The sequence below is a fragment of the Neocloeon triangulifer genome, unplaced genomic scaffold (assembly GCF_031216515.1).
Source record: "Neocloeon triangulifer isolate White Clay Creek 2 clone unplaced genomic scaffold, ASM3121651v1 ptg000014l, whole genome shotgun sequence".
In the NCBI taxonomy this organism is placed as follows: domain Eukaryota; kingdom Metazoa; phylum Arthropoda; class Insecta; order Ephemeroptera; family Baetidae; genus Neocloeon; species Neocloeon triangulifer.
In genome coordinates this window covers 9278402-9300222 of record NW_026775556.1, presented here as the reverse complement: position 1 = coordinate 9300222, position 21821 = coordinate 9278402, and the positions used below count along the sequence as shown (strand labels likewise).

Here is a 21821-nt window from a genome sequence, read left to right as displayed (position 1 = left end):
TTTGTGGCTGCCTCAATTTCAGAGTCGCGCCATCTAACTGTGCTGATGCACCAACGCAGACACGGCGCCGACCGAGCCTACTTTTTTCCCGAATTCGTGTCACGCTGCACCGCCCGCTTCCTATACATCATATTAGCTCACATTCTGACCACAAATTCGACAGGAACTGCTGGGATCTGTGTCAGATTTAATTTTGAAACTTTCAAAACACGGTTTTCACAATAACAGTTTCTTAAAAAAAAAAAAAAAAAAACAGGCCACGAAAATTGAATTAAAATTCCCCTCTCGCGACTGAATATAAATTAAAAATTAATAAGTTTCGCTTTTAAATTTCAAGACACGTCAAATTGCATTGCTTTTTGTTTGGCTACAATTAGCTTGGGGGACAAAATTTGCAAGTTGCAAGCATTTTGGCGATGACTAGAATTTATAATTAGTCGTGATGCAACAACCTTATTTCATTGAAACTGCCATGCTACTCATCGAGCACGTGCTAAAAAGCTCAACACGCCTTTTTGCCGTGGAAGAATTTCTGCTCTGTTTCCAGACGGCTGCTTTATTATAACTTGTACTTGATATACATAATGCAAGTGTACGCACCTCTCTACAGTTATAATTGAGAGCTAGCTTGGAGTCTGCAATAAAAAAATTGCTTTTGAAGCAATATTTTTAATTAACGTATTTGTTTAGCTTCAAAGAATATGATATTTTCTGATATATTAAAATAATTAATCGAATGTCAAAAATTTATGATTGGAAAATCGCATGATAATTTCCACGCCAATGCAAACGAGAATCAACGTGCTCAACATCAGGCGACGCTCTCTGACTTATTTTGCATGCACATTCAATTAAAAACCTCTTCCAAGTGCTCTTTTGCCCTTCAAGTCACCAGTGCAGCTCTCGCGTTTCTTGGCAAAATCTGTCGCGCGGCAAGTGACGTTGAATCTCGTGCAATTTGATGTATTATGCAGAAAAAGTCATCGCGCCGATTGCACATGCACGCGCGCACGAGTCAATAAATAAATTGACCGTCGTAACACACACAGGGGGTGGGCGACCTTGGTCGCGGTCATAAACTGCTGCTGCAACCAGCGGAGAGTCGTAGCAGCAGCAGATCGAAGCAGCTCGCGCGGTGCATTGTCCGCACACAAGGTTTTATTTTGTTGTAATCGAGAGCTGTGTCGCGCAGAGCGGAGGAGAAGAAGTAATATGGAGAACAAAAGGCCGCTCGGAAATCCCTTTAATCGAGTTAATTGATGCATGGAGAGATGTTTTCTAATCAAAACGCCATTGTGAAATTTACAAAAAAAAAAAAAATAGTTTCAAAAGTCTAACAACTTTTGTAATTGAAAGAGAAACCATGTAGGGGTTTTTGACCCTGCGCGTTAAAATTTTATTTCTTAATCATCTCCGTCACCTGTTCGGAAAAAAACAATGCTTATAGAAAAGACGATCGATCCATCTCTCTTATATTCCGGTACGCATACACAACTTATAATTTTAGATGCGAGGACGCGTTCGTCGGCACTGAATGTTAATGAAAACCGCGCGGCTATGGAAACGATTATATTCTTCGCTCTCACAAGGTCGACGGTTTGTGTGTTGAGCCTGCATATCCAGCGCGAGTTATTTGCTCAATTCAAGCAGCACCAATGCCACTTTGCACAACTGATTCTATTAATAGTTTTCGACGAATCTCCCTGCATGTATTTGACACCTTTCTAAAACTATTATAAGAATTGGCTGTGAATTAGCATCGAAGGAAAAGTGTGCATACGTGACGGCGTAAGCAACACCTTTGCCAGAGCTGGCTGGCTGGTCAGTTGCTTTCAAGTTTCATATGACTTACTTGGAATGAAACAAAATACTCTTGGGAACCGACTGACTATCTTTAATTTTAATTTTAGTTAAAAATCAAGTTATCAAAAATTGCTGGAGTTTTTTTTAATTCTGAAAATCGAAAAGTGTGTTAAGATTTACAAGCAAGTCTCCTTTTTCCACCTGAACATAATTAGCCGGCAAACAAAGAGATGTAGATTACCAAGATTACCAACGTGCAAATTAGCTCTTAATTCATTCGCTCCAAGGCCACGGCACTTTTATTGAGATTTAATTGCTCGCTCGCTGCTCATGTATTTAGATCACATTATATAGCCGAACCTCTTGAGCAGAAGCGCGGTCGGCGAGTGCATGCGTTTTTCATACTCGGCAGCACAAAAGAGCGGCGGCGCGCCATTAAATGAACTTGTTTGCATTGTCGCGTTTAAATGGCCTCGTGCAGAATAAAAAGTATATACACGGCAGTGACGCAACGCCAGATGCATGGCATTATTTACCGCCTCGTCTCTCCCTTATCGTGTGCTGCTTTAATGCGCGTAATTATTGCGGAGGCAGCAACACCCGCATACTTTGTGCAGCCGGGAAGCAAGCAAGTAGCGCACGAATCGTGCAGATGGCCGGGTTTCGAGCGGAGAGGGCCGATTTTGTGGTGCGCCGAGGGTGCCTTTCGGTGAAATTTATATAATGCCGAGCACCTGGTTTCGATGAGCTGCCGGATAATTTGGCTCGTGTTTATGGCAAGCAGGGTATTTTGGTATTTTGCGTGAGGTGGATTTGCTTTTGTTTTAATCATTTTGCTATTTTAACATCGCATGCAAGGCCTCGAGACTCAATACCTAAAATTTGTTTACAAAAAAGTCAATGAAACAATTTTATATTTTGGATAAATAATTAAGACATAAATTAAAATTATATGAGTTTTTGGAAATTTTAATCTAAATTTATATCATGAATTTTTAAAGAGTTCTTATATTTAAATTTATTTCATATTTCTTACCAAACAAAATTATAATTAAGCTCCTAATTATTTCAATAGCACGTGTACTTCACTTTTAAGTTGCGTTGTGAACAAAACGCCTCTCGCCCCTTTCGGAACTCGTTTTCCTTCTTCATCGTTGGCGCAGAAAAGTTTGCCAATTAAGCCTCGCGTCCGCCACTGTTTATATAATAGGAAATCCACGCGCCTCGTTTCCAACCCTCCTTTGGCGTAACATTAATTCGAACCCCCGCAACGAACGCGCTCACCACGCTAGGAGACACTTTTGCAAAAGAATATAAGCATTGGCGAGGCTTCTCTTTCTCCACCGCTGAGAAGGCGACACGTGCTGCCCAATCTAAATACGGAGGCACTTCACCCCCAAAGTTTGAGACGTTAATAAAGTTGTTTAGCCCGCCGCGCGGCACAGCGAGAGCACCGAGAGCTGCCTATTGAACGAAAAGCGGCAGGCCAGCAGATGCAAAAATAAACCGACGGCGCGGTCATTTGCCTTGAAATATGCGCCGTGTGCTTCAGAGCAGCTTTACAACCACGACGGCCAAGAAATAAATTTGTTCGGTGTATCCTGCGGCATTAATTTTACTCACCTCAGTCGCGCACTCAAAATAAATCGTCGCCGCTCTTAAGCTCAATAAACCACACCGGGATCGTGTCAAGTCAAAAGGCTGCCTGATTTTCTTTTAATTTTTTCAATTTTAAAATTTAGAATTCAGGCCACAGCTGATTTCAGTTTTGAGGGAATGTGAATAGTGTAAACAAGCTCGCAGATGGCAACAAAGCAAAGGACGTTCATGACAATAGTTTTCTTACACTTTTTGGCGCTCTAAAGAATTCCTGCATCTTACATTATTCGCGTCCAATTTAAAAAGGACAGCAGACGCGGCTTAGCAACTGTATAACGGGGGTGGATTTTCTTTTTCTTTGTAGTGTAAAGGAGGAGAAGCAGCCGCAGCAGAAAGGAAAATTGATCAGAACTAGCGAGCGCACTACCACCACTATTTATTTCGTGTGGATGCAGTTGGGGTATTTTTTACCATTGCTCGACCGACCCCTGCTTTTGACAGGGGCACAAACGCGCTTTGCAGAGACGAGGAGGGTGCGCGAAGGTGCACGTTTTACTTTGAGAATCTATAAAGCGCCTATCCATCTAAATTGTCGTTGACTGACGCGGAAATAAAAGAAACACTCAACATTGGAGGCGGCTTAAAGTTAGGCTTGCAGAGAGAACCTATTTCCTGCAGTGATTTATTCAGCACGTCGGGAAACGTGCAAGAGAGAGAGAAATGGTGGTTTAAAGTACTTCAAGATTGTAAAGTGCGTCGGCGGATATCTGCAATTTGGATGTTGATGGCATAAGCGTAGGTGCAATATTGGAGTGATCAAAAATTTATTAGGCTTCATTTTATTGAGAAGAATGAGCGGGTTCTTTTGATAAATGTTTCAGCGGTCATTGAACGGAAACAAAACAAAAAGGAATAAAAATGAATGAAATTTTCAATTAAAATTTAAAAATGAAATAAATAGTTTTGAATCGATTTTTTTTTTTTAAATTTGCATTTAATTTTTATAATTTTATATTTTTAATGAGAGAAAAATAAATTAATTATTGTACTTTTGGTTACTTGGGATTATTTAGAGACAAAATCTAATTCCACCACAAGCTGAAACACAACTGATTCACTCTCGTTGTCAAATTGCACAAGCACCAAAACCAAAAAGCCATGTACGAGAGTCAGTTAAATTATTTGCATGTGCGAAACAATGGCTCTTTCGGGCGAAACAACTGCCCCAACTGCCAATTCAATTAATCCTCTCGCGTCTCCCCGCAACCGGCCATCGGGTCGAAACGCAATTTAGCAGGCACAAGGTGCAAATGCCGACCGGCATAATCAAAGCGGCAAAAGCGCCCTGCTCGCTCGTCAGCAGCAGCAGCAGTCAGAGAGAGGGATGATGGTGCGAGGAGGGTTGTTGGCCCGCCAGCCAGTTTCATTGATCGGCGGGCACCACCACAGCATACAGCACCAAAACGAGCAGAAAACGAGCAAGCACGTGAAATAATGCAGCGGCCAAATGCGCCGTCTCCTGACGCCGCCGCCATCTGCTCTAAAGTCTTGATGCACCCCAACTTCTCCCATCTTAAATCTCAAAGAATATTTCTAATTAACAATTAAAATCTAATTTTGGTAATTTATAAATGTTCTGGTTTCATTAATAATTCAGCGCAAGAAAATTCTCATGTATTTATTATATTTATTCATATCGCTCGTAAAGAGCGTGTGACGCTTTCTCATCGTCCAGTAAATGCATCTTGGCGACGAATTCTGGCTCCTTCCCCCCATTCCCGCTCTTACCCCTTTCGTTCTTAACCCTCTCGCTGTGCGCGCGTTTTTTGATACACGCAGGTATTCGGCTGTTGAAGATGTGTCGTCACGATACTTTGTGTGTGCCGCCGCCGGCCGGAATGCTGCTGCCGACTGACACACAGTTTATTGTACATTTGGTTGTGCAGCCGAGAGGCAGACAGCTGCTGGCGTTTTATTACATAACGAAAAGAAAAGCAAACGGGTGCCGGTGGACCTAGAAGAAGTGTATTGAAAGGGGTGTATCAATGAGGGAGCGCTATTTTATTCAAAATTGATTTATTATGAAAATAATTTTATTTTTAATTTAAAATTTTTATTCATTAATTTATTTATGCTGGAAAAAAAATAAAATTCTTCTTTTGAAATTACCCAAACATAAAACTTTGTTGTGCATTCCAATCAGAATAAGAAATAACAAGTCGCTCAGTCCGCCTGCAAATAAATATGAATTCTCAAGAAGTCTCGCTGGAACGTCGAACGCACCTTTGTCAATTATTTATATTTTGACTACGTTAATGGAGAATTTCAATAACATAAAGCTCGGTGATTCTGCAAACGACACAAACAATCTCGCGTCGCCTCCGTTGATTTGAATTTCACATCAGCTCCTCTTTTGTTATGTATTCAAGCAAATTGGATTGAATTTGCCGAAAGGAATTTTCATGATGGAAGGCAGCAAACTTTCGCAACGTCCTTGTTTATAAATGGTCACCTGCGAAGTGCAGCAGAGCAGACGGCTTTTCATTATATTATACGACCAGGTGTCATGGCCTGTTGCTCTCGTTTTATGTATAACGTGCAAAGGGTTACTCATAGAGCTGGGCATTATTGGTGCGGCAAAGTGATTTTCATCACGTCCCACACTATAATACACACGCGCATAGTGTTCCTTTGATGACGATTCACCATGCAGACAGCGATGCCAGACACTCTTTTGAGGGGGTGGATTTATTTTTATTGGCCGGACCCCAGTACATTCACTTTGCACCCCCTGTGGGAGTGGTAAAAATCTGCACTTTTCATCATTTGATCGGCTGTGTTTAACAGGCTCATTTGCAAGTCAAATTAACTTAATCTAAAAGTGACTAATTTTCCCAACAAGTGGATTTTTATTATTTTTATGTTAATTTTTACACTTTGTATAATTTTTAATCATGACATAAAATCATTATTTATTTGCTGGTTTATTCTACAAGCTTTTTGAATTTCAAATAATATTTTTTTAAAAGCTCTGGATCAGATAACTACCCCAATATGCTGGAAATCGTACACATGCAACTTGAAACACAATCGCGTGGGATAATATTTGGATCGACCGCAATTTATTGCATTTTTCCTTTCTTCCACTTCCCCTGCTGCATTTTCGAGAGCGACGCGTTCATTGTGCCCGTCGGCCGCCAGCGTAATAAAATCATCGGGGGGGGGGAGGATCAGCCAAAGCAACCCCCGGCGCATTACACATTATTCTCGGGATTTAAACTGCGCGTATGCATTTTCTCGGCCGCGTCTGTCTGTCACCCCTCATTGTCCCGCGTCTGTCACCAAAAGCAAACTCTATATATGCACTGGCTCATGTTTTGTTACACTGTTGCTGCCGGGCGAAAGGGCGCGCCGGCCATGTTGTCGAGAGAAGCATAAAGTGGGTTCGCGGACGGAAATCAAAATCGATATTTCAATTAACATGCACGCCGTGCTAATCCGAGCACGGCCTTTGTTATGTGCGCAGAGTTTCGAGTACATTCTTACTTCCGCCCGCGTCGCAGGGGAAAGTTTTGTATGCCGGCTTAATTAGTCGCAGAAAAACTTCTCGCCAGGATATGTGCGGCTTTATCACACTTATTAGCGCCAATCCTCTCGGTCTGAGTGACTTGGGGTGAAATGAACTGGCTGATAAAGTATGAGGAAAACAAAGCCGGAAATAAAGATTATATTGGTTATTTAGGTTGTGCAATATTTTAAAACGTCCTAAATATATTAAATTTATAGCTTGAATGATTTGCTTAAAAAAAATACAATTTTATTTGTGAATTTTATATATAGTACAATTCTAATGATTTTTTCTTTAGAAATTTTTTGATAAATATAAGAATATTAATTGTGAAATATGTCAGAGTTTTAAAAAGATTCCACATAATAGATCAATATATATAAAAATTAAAAAAATATGCCACAATCGCCATCTGATTACTCTTATCCAGCAGCCAAACTTGCTTTTTCTCAAAAAAATAAACCTTATAATTTACCATCCATCAAAATGTTTCCTTTTGAAACTTCAGTTTGGTAAGAAAGCTGCCAGCAAACGTCCATTAATTTTTTCTATCGCCTCTCCTTTTCATTTTTCTCGCAGCTCCCTGCACCCCCGCAAGGTGGGCTAATTACAATTTTACTTCCCTCGCGCCACGAAAAAAGACGCAGCCTCACGCACCATCTGCGGAGGCGAGCGAGTTTTTTCTCCGAGAGGCTCGAAAAGAAGTCAAACCACCTGTTATTACTCCACCGCGAGAGTCCACGTTCGATTCTCGGCCGCACGAAATGAAACTGACACTCTTTCTCACACCAGCTGACTGCGCGCTCGACCAACGTGGAAAAAAGTGTGTATGTGAAAAATAAGCGTGCAGGTGACGAGACGATCTCCGTAGCATGCGCAGGCAACTGTCTTGGGCGCTAACGCGTTAGAACACGCGTCTCAGGTGACAGATAAACATCGCCTGCTGCTGACGGCGATAAATATAAATGCTGGTGTTTTGCAATTTTCATCAGAGCAACTCGATTCTCTCTCGTTATTTGAGGTTTTTATTTGCATTTTTGCCCCGATTCCGCGACTGAGCAGGTTTTTGCTCATTTTGCACGCGAGACGTAATTGCATGATATCGTGAAACTGAAAACTCAAGTGTTAAATTAAACTTGCGCTTGATTGAAGGGAAAAAAAAGGAAAATAGTTATGCTAGTTACCATGCTTTTTGACAGGAGTGCGCAGAAGTGGTCGAGCCGAGAGCAATTAAACTCTTCAACTTTCATTTGGTTTAATCATGCAAAGTGGACGACTTATTTGAGTGACCCGCATAATGAGCAAATCATTTTTAATTAGTTTTTCCTGCAAGGAAATAAAACAAAAATTTCATTCTTGAAAATTGTAATCAATATGCAGACATTTAATTTAAAAATTATACTGTTGCTAGTTTTTTGTTTGTTCTGGCTATAAAGATAGAGATGTTCGTTTTAAATAATTCGTTGAACATTTTCATTTATCGCCGCCTTTGCCCGCTTGTTCCACATGCAGTTATTAACTTTGATATCAAATAACGCGCTCATAAAATAAACATTGTCTCGATTGCCCCACAATTTAACCCACTTAAATCCTCTGCAAATATGGTATGGGGGCTCGCGCAGTCCCGCTTTTATCAGCTTGAGAAACAGAAAAAGATAAGATAAGCTTCAGCCATTTCAAGCGTGGTTATATAGAATTACCAAATGAAAAAAATAACCCGCGTGATTGTAAATGAAGAGCAGGAAGTAAGTTTATTTACATTTTCCCTGCATATAAATGAGGTGCGTGCCGGTACGTATTTTTGCCAATATTATTTAATTTGGCGGATTTCTCACAAGAGATAATAAAAAAGTTTGAGAAAAATTGAATTATACAAAAGTAACGGCCAAAACCACAAAATTTCACCTGCACCGCTGAAAACGAACTCGATCCGAATGTGTGGGTTTCAAAACCTCCGCACCTTGACTTTTCTTGAGCTTCGGCTCCTTGGGGCAAACAGACACGTGCGATCTGAAAGGTGATGCAGATGGAAAAAGGAACAACGGATGCGTTTTCCATCCACATGATCTTTTTATATACGTTAACTACCTACTTCCTCGCACCTGCCTCGTCCACCGAGAGCGGTTTTGGATTTTATTAAAACTGACTGCTGTTGCGACGGTAATTGGCCCTGGAAAGATCGAGAAATAAAAATCTCCCCAATTTAGCGGAATCTGCATGTGTCACATGCACGCACAGCAGATGCAAACCAAGCACGAGTCTCGAAGCATCCAGGCCGGAAGAACCAGATGCCTCGTATTTTTTTTCTCCCGCTCGGCAAACATGCAGAAAAATTCTCTCTGTCCAATAAGGGTGTCGTTTACACATTCATTACGCAAAGTACGTGCTCAGGTTGAGGTAGGCCTAAAAGAGTGAGAAGCCTTATAATTGCCGGTGAAAATCACATGAAGCGCACCCTCTCCTCCCTGGCATTTATGTGCTGAATGCGGCTTCGCGTGACGCGCGATCGTAATCTCATGCATCGAATTATGTAGCCAAGGGCTGCATTTTTGTACAAGGAATCCTGTTACGGGAAGGTGTCGAGTTACGTTTATATGCGCACAGCAAATTTGCTTGTCAAATCGCGGACATGAGAGGACAGATTTCTTTTTACCGCAAGGTCTCGCCATTCATTAAATTTAAAATTTGAATTTCAAGTTTTGCAATAAATAAAAATATTTTTTTTTTAAATTACCAAATGAAATGAAAGTTTTCTCAATCCAAGCGTTTCTGCTTGTTAATGAACCGAGAATTTCCGGTTAATCTGCAGATTTGATCTTTCTCTCTCATTAACAAAAACAATGCTCGGCAGCTGCTTAACGATTCATTCAGACACCGTTGTCGCGATGCCTATCTAATTCGCACCGATTGGAAAAGGCGACCTCTTTTTTCCGCACGGACTGTCGCGCGTGGGTGGATCGGTGGGTGGCGAACTAGCGGGTGAAGGGCGCAAGAGCAATTGCGCGCCGCGTCTTGCCGACACGACCTAGGCTAACGACCGCGTATACTCGCGGCGCTGCATGTTGTTAAGTACGTACATACTATACGCGACCATTACTATTTATCCGCCGCCAGACGAGTTCGTTCATCACAATCATTATATATATATATATTATTTTGTCGCGGCGCGCGCGAGGAGCCATTTTTAGCCCGGCTCGTTTCGCCGCCGAGGTGCGGCCGCGAGGACCGGTTGGTTCGTTTTCTTCCAGAGGACCAAAAGAAAAGGAGAAGCAGTACAGAGAACCAAAAGAAACAGCACCTAGACAGATGCAGTTCAAGGCCGGCTATGGACCGGCCGGCCGTCGGGACCGCCCTGTTGCCAAACCGAGACACAGCCGCAGCGTTCTCCGTTTCTTTTTAAATGCCTGCTCTTTAAACGAGATAACCGAGCCGTGTTCGGTGTCGACAGAGATAAGGGCGTTCAATATTGTAGACAATTTTTACCCAGGCGGAAACACTCAAGGATTGTTTGCATAAAACAAAATCTGCTGGAATTTCCAAGCAAAAAACAAATGAGTCTAAATTTGCATGATTTGAAATTTATACGAGTCGATTTATTTGAATAAAAAATTTTCTTGTGAAGTCCTTGCGTTTTGCATGCCAAATGCAAACCTATCGTTTGATCGTCTTAACGAGCGCTCTCTTGCTCAGATTTTTTATTCTGCTGAAATTCACGTTCTCAAGGTTTTCTTTCGTTCGCCCCAGCAGCCGCGCCGAGAGCGGAGCAACACACACCAGGCGTTTCCATTTCTCGGTGCGGTTCTCCGACGAGCATTTTTCTTATATTTGTTCGCAGGCAGTTGGAAACAATGAGAAAAAAAATTGTGCGGTCGATTCGACCTGCATGAAAATTTTATAATGATACAGGCCATCTTTTCCGCTCGAATTTTCCTTCTTCTACCACAGGGCGAGTGACCTTTGAAACGCCCTGCCCAATGTTGAGCTCTGACTCATGCATATAGGAATGATTATTATTATATAATCAGACAGGGTTGGTCTCCTCCGAAATAAAAAGAGAGAGAGAGAGAGACGCACCAGCGTGGGCACCAAATTTCCTCTCCTTTTCTTCTCCTGCTTCCAAGAATGCGCCGGTGCCGATCATTGGGAGCGTGCATCTCTCTTCAACATTAATGATATACCAGCTCGCATTCCCACGAACTGACCGACGCTTTCGGTAATGATTTCAAATCGGACCGATCGATCCGACCAAACGAACTTCCAAAGTTCAGCTGGAATTTCAGCAATCGTGCATTTGATGTTGGTGAAAACGCCACCGACGGGCATGAAGTTCGTGCAATTGGTGGCACGCGATGGTGTACTTATCATTTTTAATTTTACAAACCGCGTTTCGCCGAATGAAATTTAGGCCGCGACGCTCTCGTCGCCACCGCTTTTTCCGTTCGCGGAAATCCAAAAATGTCCGGGAAATCGGAGTCGAACTGACTGACACACACCTTTGTGGTGAGCACATGGACCGGTGATGTCAGTCGTCGGCGAATCACTCGCGATTTCCTCGGCGCGCGTTCACCGTTAGGTGGGCGGGAGGGAGCTCGCCCGTGAGCTATTCATCTTTCTTTCTTCCGCGGCCAGTCAGTCGGTAGTTTTCCGCGACTCCGTCTAGACGGCATTACACATATATTATTGTGAATTAATAGTTGTTTGTCGGAGATAAAACTCTGGTCTTACCTGTTTGTTTTCGTGATCCGCAGGGCCGTGAAAGCGTTCCAACAAGTGCTCTACGTAGACCCCAGCTTCTCGAGGGCCAACGAAGTCCACCTTCGACTGGGACTCATCTTCAAAATCAATTCTGACCTCGTCGCGTCGTTGAAGCACCTGCAACTTGCGCTCATCGACTCCAGCCCTAGTACATTTTCCAAGTTAGAAAGTAAGTACAACTTTATTCAAATTTTCTTTCATTAGTTAATTTGAGTGATTCGTTTGTAATAATTTAACTTTTTATTTTATTTAAAAAATTATTTCAAATTTAATTACCAATTTTAGGTCATAAATCAATTATTCATAAATTTATAAAGCCATGAAGCAAATTATAAAATTTTGTTGTTTTATTTTCATAGGTTTTTTTTTAGAGTAAATTCAACGCGTTAAAATGGTTAAAAATCTCAAGTTGAGCCACGATTTTTTAGTTCTATTGATATTAAATTACTAAAAAAAGTATGGTGTTGGTGCGTGCGTGCGCTTCTGCAAGTGGGTCTCTCTCTTTGCAAGTGGCTCCCCGGCGCTTCTGCCGACTGCATGGCCATCCTGATTACTTATTACCTTCGAGTACCGCTATACTATCATGCACGTATACCCGTACTTTCGCCAGCCGCGGTCTCGAACCCCGTCTGTGTGAGAACGACGGTGGCCACAAAAGCATTATTACTGTTTCACCACGGGCGAATTCCGAGAACGCTCATTTATACTTGAACTCTTGATTCGAGCGGGCGCAACAAGCGACGCATGGCGTCCGATTTCTTTTCCGTAGCAGTGCACTTCCTTCCCATATCTTTCCTCGTCCCGATTTAGCCTTGTTTTTCCCCAAAGCAATTCAATACTGATTCATTTTCGATTTTGCCGAACTCGGGAAATACCGCAGAAAATTTCCGCATTGTGTGTTTTGCACGGCGGAAAGGTCAAATGCGTGGGTGGATTTGAAAATAATTTTGATTTGGTAACACTCGATACAGTGCGGCAGCAGGTCAATTATGAAACTAGTTTACATAACTTTCGAAATGTCAAGTTGTTTTATGAAACAGGAGAGCTATTTTGATGCCTGGCATGCGCACTTTCTCCAGTTCTAATAAGCCACGCTCCTTTGTTCCAGTCCGCTTTCATATCGCTCACCTGTACGAAGTCCAGGGCAAGTACAAAACAGCCAAGGACCATTACGAGCTTCTGCTGCGCGACAAAGAACTGCCCACCCATCTGAAAGCAGACGTCTGTCGGCAATTAGGTAACACATATTTTTCTCACCACCACCACCAGCCGTGATGTTCTAACGAGAAACTCGATTTTGCTGGCGCAGGATGGATGTACCACAGTGTTGAGTCCTTCGGGGAGAAGCATCCGAGAGAGACTGTTGCGATCCACTGCCTGCAGAAGTCCATCGAGGCCGACCCGAAATCTGGCCAATCACTCTACCTTCTTGGTAGATGCTTCGCTAGCGTTGGGAAAGTCCACGACGCGTTTATCGCTTATCGCAAGTCTGTCGAGAAATCAGAAGGCAATGCAGACACGTGGTGCTCAATTGGGTGAGTTGATAACAGTGAAACGTAGACATGTTATTTTAAAAGGCCATATCATTGGAAAACAAATTACCTTGGCATATTTAAACCATTGAAACTTGAAATTTTAAATTCAATTTTAAATTTAATAACAAAAATAATAAAATCTATATTTGCTTATTTTTATTTTTTAATTTTTTTAGTTGAACGATTGCTTAGAGTGAAAATTTCACAATTTCGGGGTTTTGTTGCTTTTTTATTTATTAAAATTTCCTTGCCAGAAAAGAACGGCTGCTCTGAATTAATTTATTAATTAGGAGCTTAATTTTTATCAAAAATATTGTGTGTCTGCTTCTTGTACGTCTTTGATAAGCAAGTACTAATCAAGTGATATTGAATTCCAGTGTGCTGTACCAGCAGCAGAACCAGCCTATGGACGCGCTGCAAGCGTACATATGTGCAGTGCAGCTAGATAAGAGCCACACCGCCGCCTGGACAAACCTCGGAATCCTGTACGAGAGCTGCAGCCAGCCAAGAGACGCGTGCGCCTGCTACGTGAATGCAACCAGAGGTTCAAGCAAGCCCATGAACCCGCACCTCACGCAGCGCATCAAGTTCCTGCAGAACCACCTGTCTAACGCTCCTATGCCCAGTGTCAGCAACAAGCGCCGACCACTGCCGTCCATCGAGGAGGCCTGGAACTTGCCAATTTCAGCCGAAATGAACTCTCGTCAGCAGCAGCAGCAACAGGGCGGCATGCAAGGTGGTGGCCTTCTTGGCGGCCAGATGGGCCTGCAGCAGCCCATGGTGCAGCAACGGCCTGGACAGTCGTTCCAGAAGTACGGTCAGAGCTTCCCGCAGAATGGAGCGCCGCCGCCTTACCCGCAGAACAAGCGGCTCAAGGCTGAGGACGGCACTCCTCAGCAGAGGCCAACCACGTACATAACGCCGCAGGAGCTGCAAATGCTGCAGCAGTTGCAGCAAAACCTGCCCAATCTGAACCAGAGCCAGCACAGTCTGATGCAGCAACTCAAGCACCGTTACCATTTGCACCAACAGCAGATTCGTCAGCAGCAGTTGGCCCAGAGGCAGCAGTTCCCCGGCCAACCACAGCAGCAGAGGCCAGGCTTTGAAGGGCCGGCAGCTGCTGTGGCTCAATTCCGGAACTCGGGCTTCCAGCAACAGTCGCAGGGACAACAGTTCCCGAACTACGCCTCGACGGCCTCTCGGAGCGACACTTCATTCCAGCAGCAGCCCCAACAGGTGCAAAACCAGCAGTTCTCGCCTGCTCAGCCTCAACAGTCGGCCACTCTGCCGACCATGGGCCGTGACGAGCAACCGCACGTCAGCGAGCAGGACCTGCAGGCCATTTTGTCCCAGAAGGACCTCACGGCCTCTCTGGCCGAAGACTTGCTGAAGCAGTTGAGTCCTGGTGAAGATCTTTCGAGTTTCATTGACTCAAAACCAGCCACCGGAACGCCACCGCCCAACCAGCAGGACGTTAAGCCTTCTGAGGCCCAGTTGGCTGCTGCCCTCAAGCAGGAATCGGACACTCAGCAACAACCTGTCATGGTTCCGCAGGCCAGCTCCTCATCTGCCTCACCACATGTTCAAACTCCGCCGTCGCGGTCCAAGACACCTGAAATCAGGGTAAGTTATTAACATTCTTGTTTTTCACTAAAAAAAAATTTAATTGTTGAATGCTGCAAATTAAATTGGTCTCCTATTCATTATTTTATTTTTTTATTCTTAAAAAACTGAAAATCACTTTTACAATAATCTTACTTAATGTTCTCAGGTGCATAGTCCGGACACTTTTATAAGTGCAGACAGTATCTTCAATGAAGAAACCTCGGTCGACATTAACATGTCCTCATCAGACATTGTCGAAGCCTGCAGGGCCACAGCTCTGCGAATGGGAGGATTCTCTACCTTGTTGAATGATAAAGTAGCACCTCCCTCACCTCCTGAACCACCTCAGCACCGTCTCACCCGAGATCAACTCCTGCCGCCAACCCCGTCCGTGTACCTGGAACACAAAAAGGATGCTTTCAGTCCACAGTTGCAGGAATTCTGCCTCAAGAATCCAATTGCCGTTGTCCGAGGAATCGCCACTGCCCTAAAAATGGATCTGGGCTTGTATTCGACAAAGTCTCTTGTTGAGGCAAATCCAGATCACACGATAGAAGTTCGAACTCAGATTCAGCAGACATCGGACGAAAACTGGGACCAACAGCTGAACTGCAAAGGCTGGGGTTGCGCCAGCCACAGGTCTCACACCACCATTGCCAAGTATGCGCAGTACCAAGCTTCTAGTTTCCAAGAATCTCTCAGGGTGAGCAAAAACTTCAACTGATTTTAAAATTCCTTCTCTTTCAATCATTCAATTTAGATATGATTTGATTCTCGACATAATTAATATTTTAAGAGAAGTAATAAAATTTAAAATCGTGGATCCAAATTTTTTTAATAGAATTTTTTAACATTTAATTTATATTTTAATACAATTTTCCTTTGCTATTTCTACAGGAGGAGCGTGAAAAGGCTTCAGGCGTGCACAGCAGCACCATGTCTGATTCGGACTCGAAAGATTCGACAGGCAACCCGCGCAAGAAGCACAAGAAAAACAGCCACAAGATGCTCCGATTTGGCACCAACGTTGACCTCTCGGACGAACGCAAGTGGCGGCCGCAGCTTCAGGAGCTGATGAAGTTGCCCGCCTTTGCCAGGGTGGTCTCAGCAGGCAACATGCTTTCGCACGTTGGCCACGTCATTCTCGGCATGAACACTGTGCAACTGTACATGAAGGTGCCAGGCAGCCGAACGCCTGGCCACCAGGAGAACAACAACTTCTGCTCGATCAACATCAATATCGGCCCTGGAGACTGCGAGTGGTTCGCCACGCCGGACTCGTACTGGGGCGCAATCCAGCAGCTGTGCGAGAAGAACAACATCAACTACCTGCACGGCTCGTGGTGGCCGAGTTTGGAAGATCTCTACGAGGCCAACGTGCCTGTTTATCGATTCGTTCAGCGGCCAGGTGACCTTGTTTGGGTCAATTCTGGCTGTGTCCACTGGGTGCACGCCATTGGCTGGTGCAACAACATTGCCTGGAATGTGGGGCCCCTGACAGCAAGGCAATACCAACTGGCCATCGACCGGTATGAGTGGAACAAGTTGCAGCACTTCAAGTCAATCGTTCCCATGGTGCACCTTTCTTGGAATTTGGCACGGAACATCAAAGTCTCAGACTCAAAGCTTTACGAGCTTGTCAGGTATGTTTCATTTTATTTGAATTTTTGAAACCATTTTTCCTTTTATTATAGTTGTTGAAATATTTATAAATTTTTAATTTTTGTTTTCAGGGGTGTTCTTCACAAAACCATCCGCAAATGCATCATCATGATCGAGTTTGTAAGGTCGAGGGACATTGAGATTCGTTTCCACGGCAGGGGCAAAAATGAAGCCTCTCATTATTGTGGGCAGTGCGAGGTAATTTGCTTCAAAATTTATGAGCTTATGCATTTTCTAATAAAAATTCTCCATAGCTTGAGGTGTTCAACATCTTGTTCATCAGAGAGCAAGAGAAACGCCACGTCGTCCATTGTCTTGATTGTGCTAGGAAGCAGTCACCCAATCTGGACGGATTTGTCTGCCTGGAAGAGTACAAAATTGAAGAGCTGATGGAGGTGTACGACAATTTTGTCCTACACCCGCAGCCTGTCGTTATGGTTAGTAAAGTGAGTGTTGTATTTTTGTTTTTATTTTAATTTTTTTTCCTTTTTATATTGTGTTCTTTAAATTCCTCCGAGCAAATCAAAAAAATAAAATATTTAATGGATAGCAATCCAGGGATTAGGAACTAAATTTTTTTAACAAATCAAATTTTGTCATTTTCTTGGAGAAATCAAATTAATTTTCTTTTTTTTATGTGATTTGTCCTATCTATGAAAGAAATGTTTTATTTTTTAATTTCTTTTAACCAAATGCTTTTGCGTTACAGCAAAGTCCAAACCACTCGCAACATCACCAACAATTGATTGCTCCACCACCTCCAGCACTGGCGCCGCCATCACAGCAGGTGGCCAACTCTGTGGTATCAGCGGTGACTTCGTGATGCTAAAGACTCGCAGTTCGAGAGACCCTCAAAGTGAATGAAGAAATTACCACCATGTACAGAAGTTGTGTTGTTCAGATATGATTAATCGAGGACCCCAATTATTTATTGACTGATCGACTCTCTCATGTTTTTTATGTTTGTTACACAGTGATGAGATGTAATATCTTGTGATAAAAGACTGAAACGCATTGAAAGAAGACGGAGGTGAAGTGGAGACCACAACTGGAAAGCGACGAGCAATTAGCACTGCCAATTACCCCTTTCGAACACACCCCAAACGCTCTCAGCGTAGAGCGAGTTTTGGTTTTACAAAAATGAAGCTTGGGACTCATTTGTTTTGTGTCTTAAATGTGTAAAAAAAAATTCTAGGAATTAAGATGCTAGAAGTTAGCAATGCGTAATTTTAGCGGATGACTTGAAGAAACAATCAACAACTAAAATTTACTATTGATCTCCGTAATGTAACAGACCGAAGCAATGTTTCGGTCAGCGAGTTATCAGCTTCTCTCGGCAACACTTACACACAAGCTAGCTGACATTGCCTTTGATTGACCCACTCGACAACAATTTAAACGCAACCAATGTTAACAAACATAACTCATAAAGCTGAATCTAGATGTACTTTGGCATTCGCATATTGTGAATTTTGTATCATGCTTGCTTTCGAGCTCACAGCACCTCACTGCCAGTGGTTTAAGTCAGGAGAATATTCACAAAACAATGATACAAACAAACAAATCCCACCACCATGTGATAGTAACAAACAAACAATGCTCCGTGGATTTGATACTGCCTATTTTCACGATCAATTCAAATGAAAACGTCTCAATATAATGTAAAAAATAATGTACTTGTCTTTAGATAGAAGGAAAGTTTGTCACACGGGCTCAGTTGAACCTCCATCGAAATTTCCCAAGGTCTTTTGTAAGAAAATGATATCTTCTCTTGTTGGCTTTGATGGGGCCGAGACGAGTCAGGGCAACTTTCCGAGCAAAACTTATCATCAAACTTAACATTTTGAAACCTCAACAATGAAAAAATGGAAATAGTCATGCTTGGAGAGAAATAATCTAGAGATGCCTTTTCATCCAAAATCTTATAATATTATCTGTACATAAAATAGTAATCGGGCAGTGTTTTTCACCACCTCTTTTTACAAACAGTCATTCACAGATGCAAACTGAGTAAAAAAAAATAGACCAGTGCCTTTCTTTCCTGTTACAAGAAACACTCTGATTCGCAAGAGTTTGTATTTGAACCAAAACCAGACCATACTTTTCTCTATCCTCAAAAAAACCACGTGCTGTTATTTATCATTCTTAAATTATATTAGCTACCCATAAATAAACTGCCATCAACACTGATCAGCTGAAATCGAGAGGAAGTGAAACGCGTTTAAAAAATGAGCTGAGGAAACGTCTGCTGGTTGAAGGAAAGTTATTCGCAAGAGGTCCGGATTGACTTTGTAAAAAAATTAACCTCAAAATTAATAGCTAATTGGTATGCTGCTTGAGGAATTGAGTGTAATTATATAGTCTCTGTCTGCCAATTGGAAGTCACGCAGACGAGCAATAATGTAATTAGCACCGGGTCTGACCGACCCGACAAATGGAAATATGGATTATTATTTATTATGACGAGTAAAAACAGGCGTTGGCCAAAGAGATGTGTATTAAGGAACAGATATAAATGTGTAAATGAAGGCTCGAATATTATATATTAAATATTACTTGAATTTTAAATGTACCGCTGTATTCTACCGGATGAGCAAAAAAAATGAAGCATAATAAAACGGATCGCTGCTTGATTAGGGTTGCGTGTTTTGGTCGATTAAGAAGCGATATTGAACGTTGTTGTAAAGCTCAGGTCAAAATCTGTAGAAATGGTCTTTGATGATGAACAGCCGTTGGGTTCCAGACAAAGAAAGCATCTCGTCGTTGGTGTAAACGACCCCTCACACACTTTTTTTCTTTCTTCTATATTCTGATTGCAGAGTGTACGTTTTTATATTATTGTGTTGACCGCTTGAGAGATGGGATTAATTTTACTCTAAATGACCACTTGTTGTTACCTCCTGTGTGTTAATTGCCTCTGCCAATTCTATATTATAATAATGCGTAGCTGTTGAAACGACCGCCTTTTTCTCGTTTAATTGCCAAATAAGTCACTTTGGCTCTTTTGCCAAGGGGCGGATTTTTCTGTTTTTCATGTCCCTCCTTCCGAAATTGCGAAAGAGACCTCGGTCATTTTGACAGCTATTTATATACGCTCGCAACGAATTTTCATTTTTTATTTCTTGTGCCGAGAAAAATATCTTTGTCTTGTTTCAATTTTATCAAAAATTGGTATAATACGCAGCCGTGCGTTCATCATCATGGTGTGACTTGTTTCAATAAAAATTAATTCAAATATTTAAATGGCTGACTTTTATTTAAAAAAATTAATGCAAAATTACATCTATGAAAATTACATTTTATTTTTAAAATAAAACTTTTCATTTAAATAAATAATTTTGGACAATAACAGTCTGCTGGCTGGCATACAAGTGATCCAAAAACCTCTGCGCCAAGAACTGCTTGATCAGGGTGAAAATGTAGGAGAGCCAGAGCAGGAAGATGAACCTGTTGTACGCCGTGGCTAGTAGGGTGTAGATTTTAGCGACCGTAGCCACCTGCTCCGGAGAAAGCGCCAGCTGACGCCCCTGCGTTTGCGCCACTGTAGCCGCCACCTCCGTAGGGGGCACCGTGAGAAAAGGACCCCGCGCCAGCTTGAGCGTTAGCACCGCTGTAGGCGCCGCCACCTCCGTAAGCTGGGGCGCCAGAATAACTTCCGGCTCCGGCACCTGCCTCGGCTCCGCTGTAGGCGCCGCCACCCCCAAAGGCTGGGGCGCCAGAGTAACTTCCAGCGCCAGCACCTGCGTTGGCCCCACTGTATGCACCACCGTGTCCTCCGCCGAATCCGCCACCGCCACTGTAGGCACCGGCATTCGCTCCGGCTTGGGCTCCTGCCCCACCGAAGCCCCCGCCCCCGCAACAAGGGGCTTTGGCAAAGGATCCGGCGCTTGCTTCAGCGCTTGCAGATGCCTTTGAAATGGAGGACGAACCGCCGGGAAAGTATAAGCTGCGGGCCAAGTGCAGCTTTGGAATTAATTCTGGAATGGATTTTATTTTTTGAATAATTATTTTAATGTATTCCTCACAAAAAAGTTAAAGTTAGTTAAATAAAATTTTTATGAAGTACTTTAAACCGATTGAAATCATTTAGGTAGCATTAAAAGCATAATATTCTAAACAAATCTTGATTAATTTTTTAAATATTTATATTTAAAAAAAATCATTTTTCGCTCTTACATTTATAATTATTTATATTTAAAATTGAAATATATTAATTATATATATAATAATTAAAAATACCTTTGATAGCAGCTCCAGCAGAACATGCTACCAGAGCAGCGATGAGAAGTACCTGGAATTGCATAGTGCCTTTTCTTGAGTGGTTTTCTTTTGTATATAAGAAAATGTTTTAGTTTGAAATGAGCCAACACTCGTCCAGAACTACACTGGAGAAACAACGCAAGGGATGTTCACTTTATACTGGCCATTACCGCGCAGCTTGTTTTTGTCTATTACAAAAGATATATTCCCCATAATTGCTGCTGCTGGCATTTCCAAAGAAAATAAGGTTCAGACCTGTGTTTTGTTACCTAAAATTTCGGCCAGGGCTTCCCTGATCACACTCAAGACTATAATTACGAGTAATGGAATAAACTTGTAATTATCATTTAATATTATCTTAAAATAATATTTCTTAAATTAGTTAAATAGTTGTGGTCTTTTCTGCTCGCACAATTCCAATTATTATGTAGAGAGAGAAGCAAATTTTAATAAAAGACAAGTATTTTAATTTTAATAAAAAAAATTTCTAGCCATAAAAGTACATATTAAAAATGAAATCTTTTCAGTTAAAAACGTTACTGAACGCCTGCTGATATTAAGGCAATGCAACTTGCGCAACATGCATGCTTCACAGGTTGCCTACTTGAGCGATTGCAAATACGAAATTATCAGAATTTTAAAAAAATATTCTTCATTTCTCTGTGGATTTTTTTCGTAAGTGATTAAAAATCAAGTCATGATTTAACGATGAAACTTTTATTTAAATTGATATGACTCATTGGATTGAACAATTCGACACCCAGATTTAATACAATGGCACATTCTTGTCGTAATATGGTAGTTTGCAGCTCCAATTTTGAGAAAAATTAAACACACATTATACTTCGCAAAGAAAGTGGTAACAAAAATGAAATTTCTGAAAAACCTATATTGGTACCAAATATAAATATATATATTTATGTTTGCTTTTTTAATAATTTCCTATTTATGCATTTAATTTATTGCATTTCCAAACTAACCTTATCAAGCATCAACAGACAGCCTCAAATTCTTTCTTCCATGACTTATTTTTT

The 21821-nt window shown here is 42.0% G+C and overlaps 1 protein-coding gene across 3 annotated transcripts in view; it reads left to right on the top strand.

The window, feature by feature from the left end:
• The window catches only part of LOC132201252 (lysine-specific demethylase 6A), a 32868-nt gene extending 13098 nt beyond the window's left edge, over positions 1-19770 (top strand). The window contains exons 5-13 of one of the 3 annotated variants that reach the window (XM_059627266.1): positions 11719-11894; positions 12834-12962; positions 13035-13260; positions 13638-14883; positions 15032-15568; positions 15763-16508; positions 16599-16725; positions 16782-16973; positions 17237-19770. In XM_059627266.1, the coding sequence (XP_059483249.1) occupies positions 11719-11894; positions 12834-12962; positions 13035-13260; positions 13638-14883; positions 15032-15568; positions 15763-16508; positions 16599-16725; positions 16782-16973; positions 17237-17350 (3493 nt within the window). In that variant the 3' untranslated portion in view covers positions 17351-19770. Of the gene's footprint in view, positions 1-11718; positions 11895-12833; positions 12964-13029; positions 13261-13637; positions 14884-15031; positions 15569-15762; positions 16509-16598; positions 16726-16781; positions 16974-17236 lie in introns of all 3 variants that reach the window. The other 2 variants (XM_059627267.1, XM_059627265.1) reach the window with 2 other exon arrangements.
• The last annotated feature ends 2051 nt before the right edge of the window (positions 19771-21821 follow it).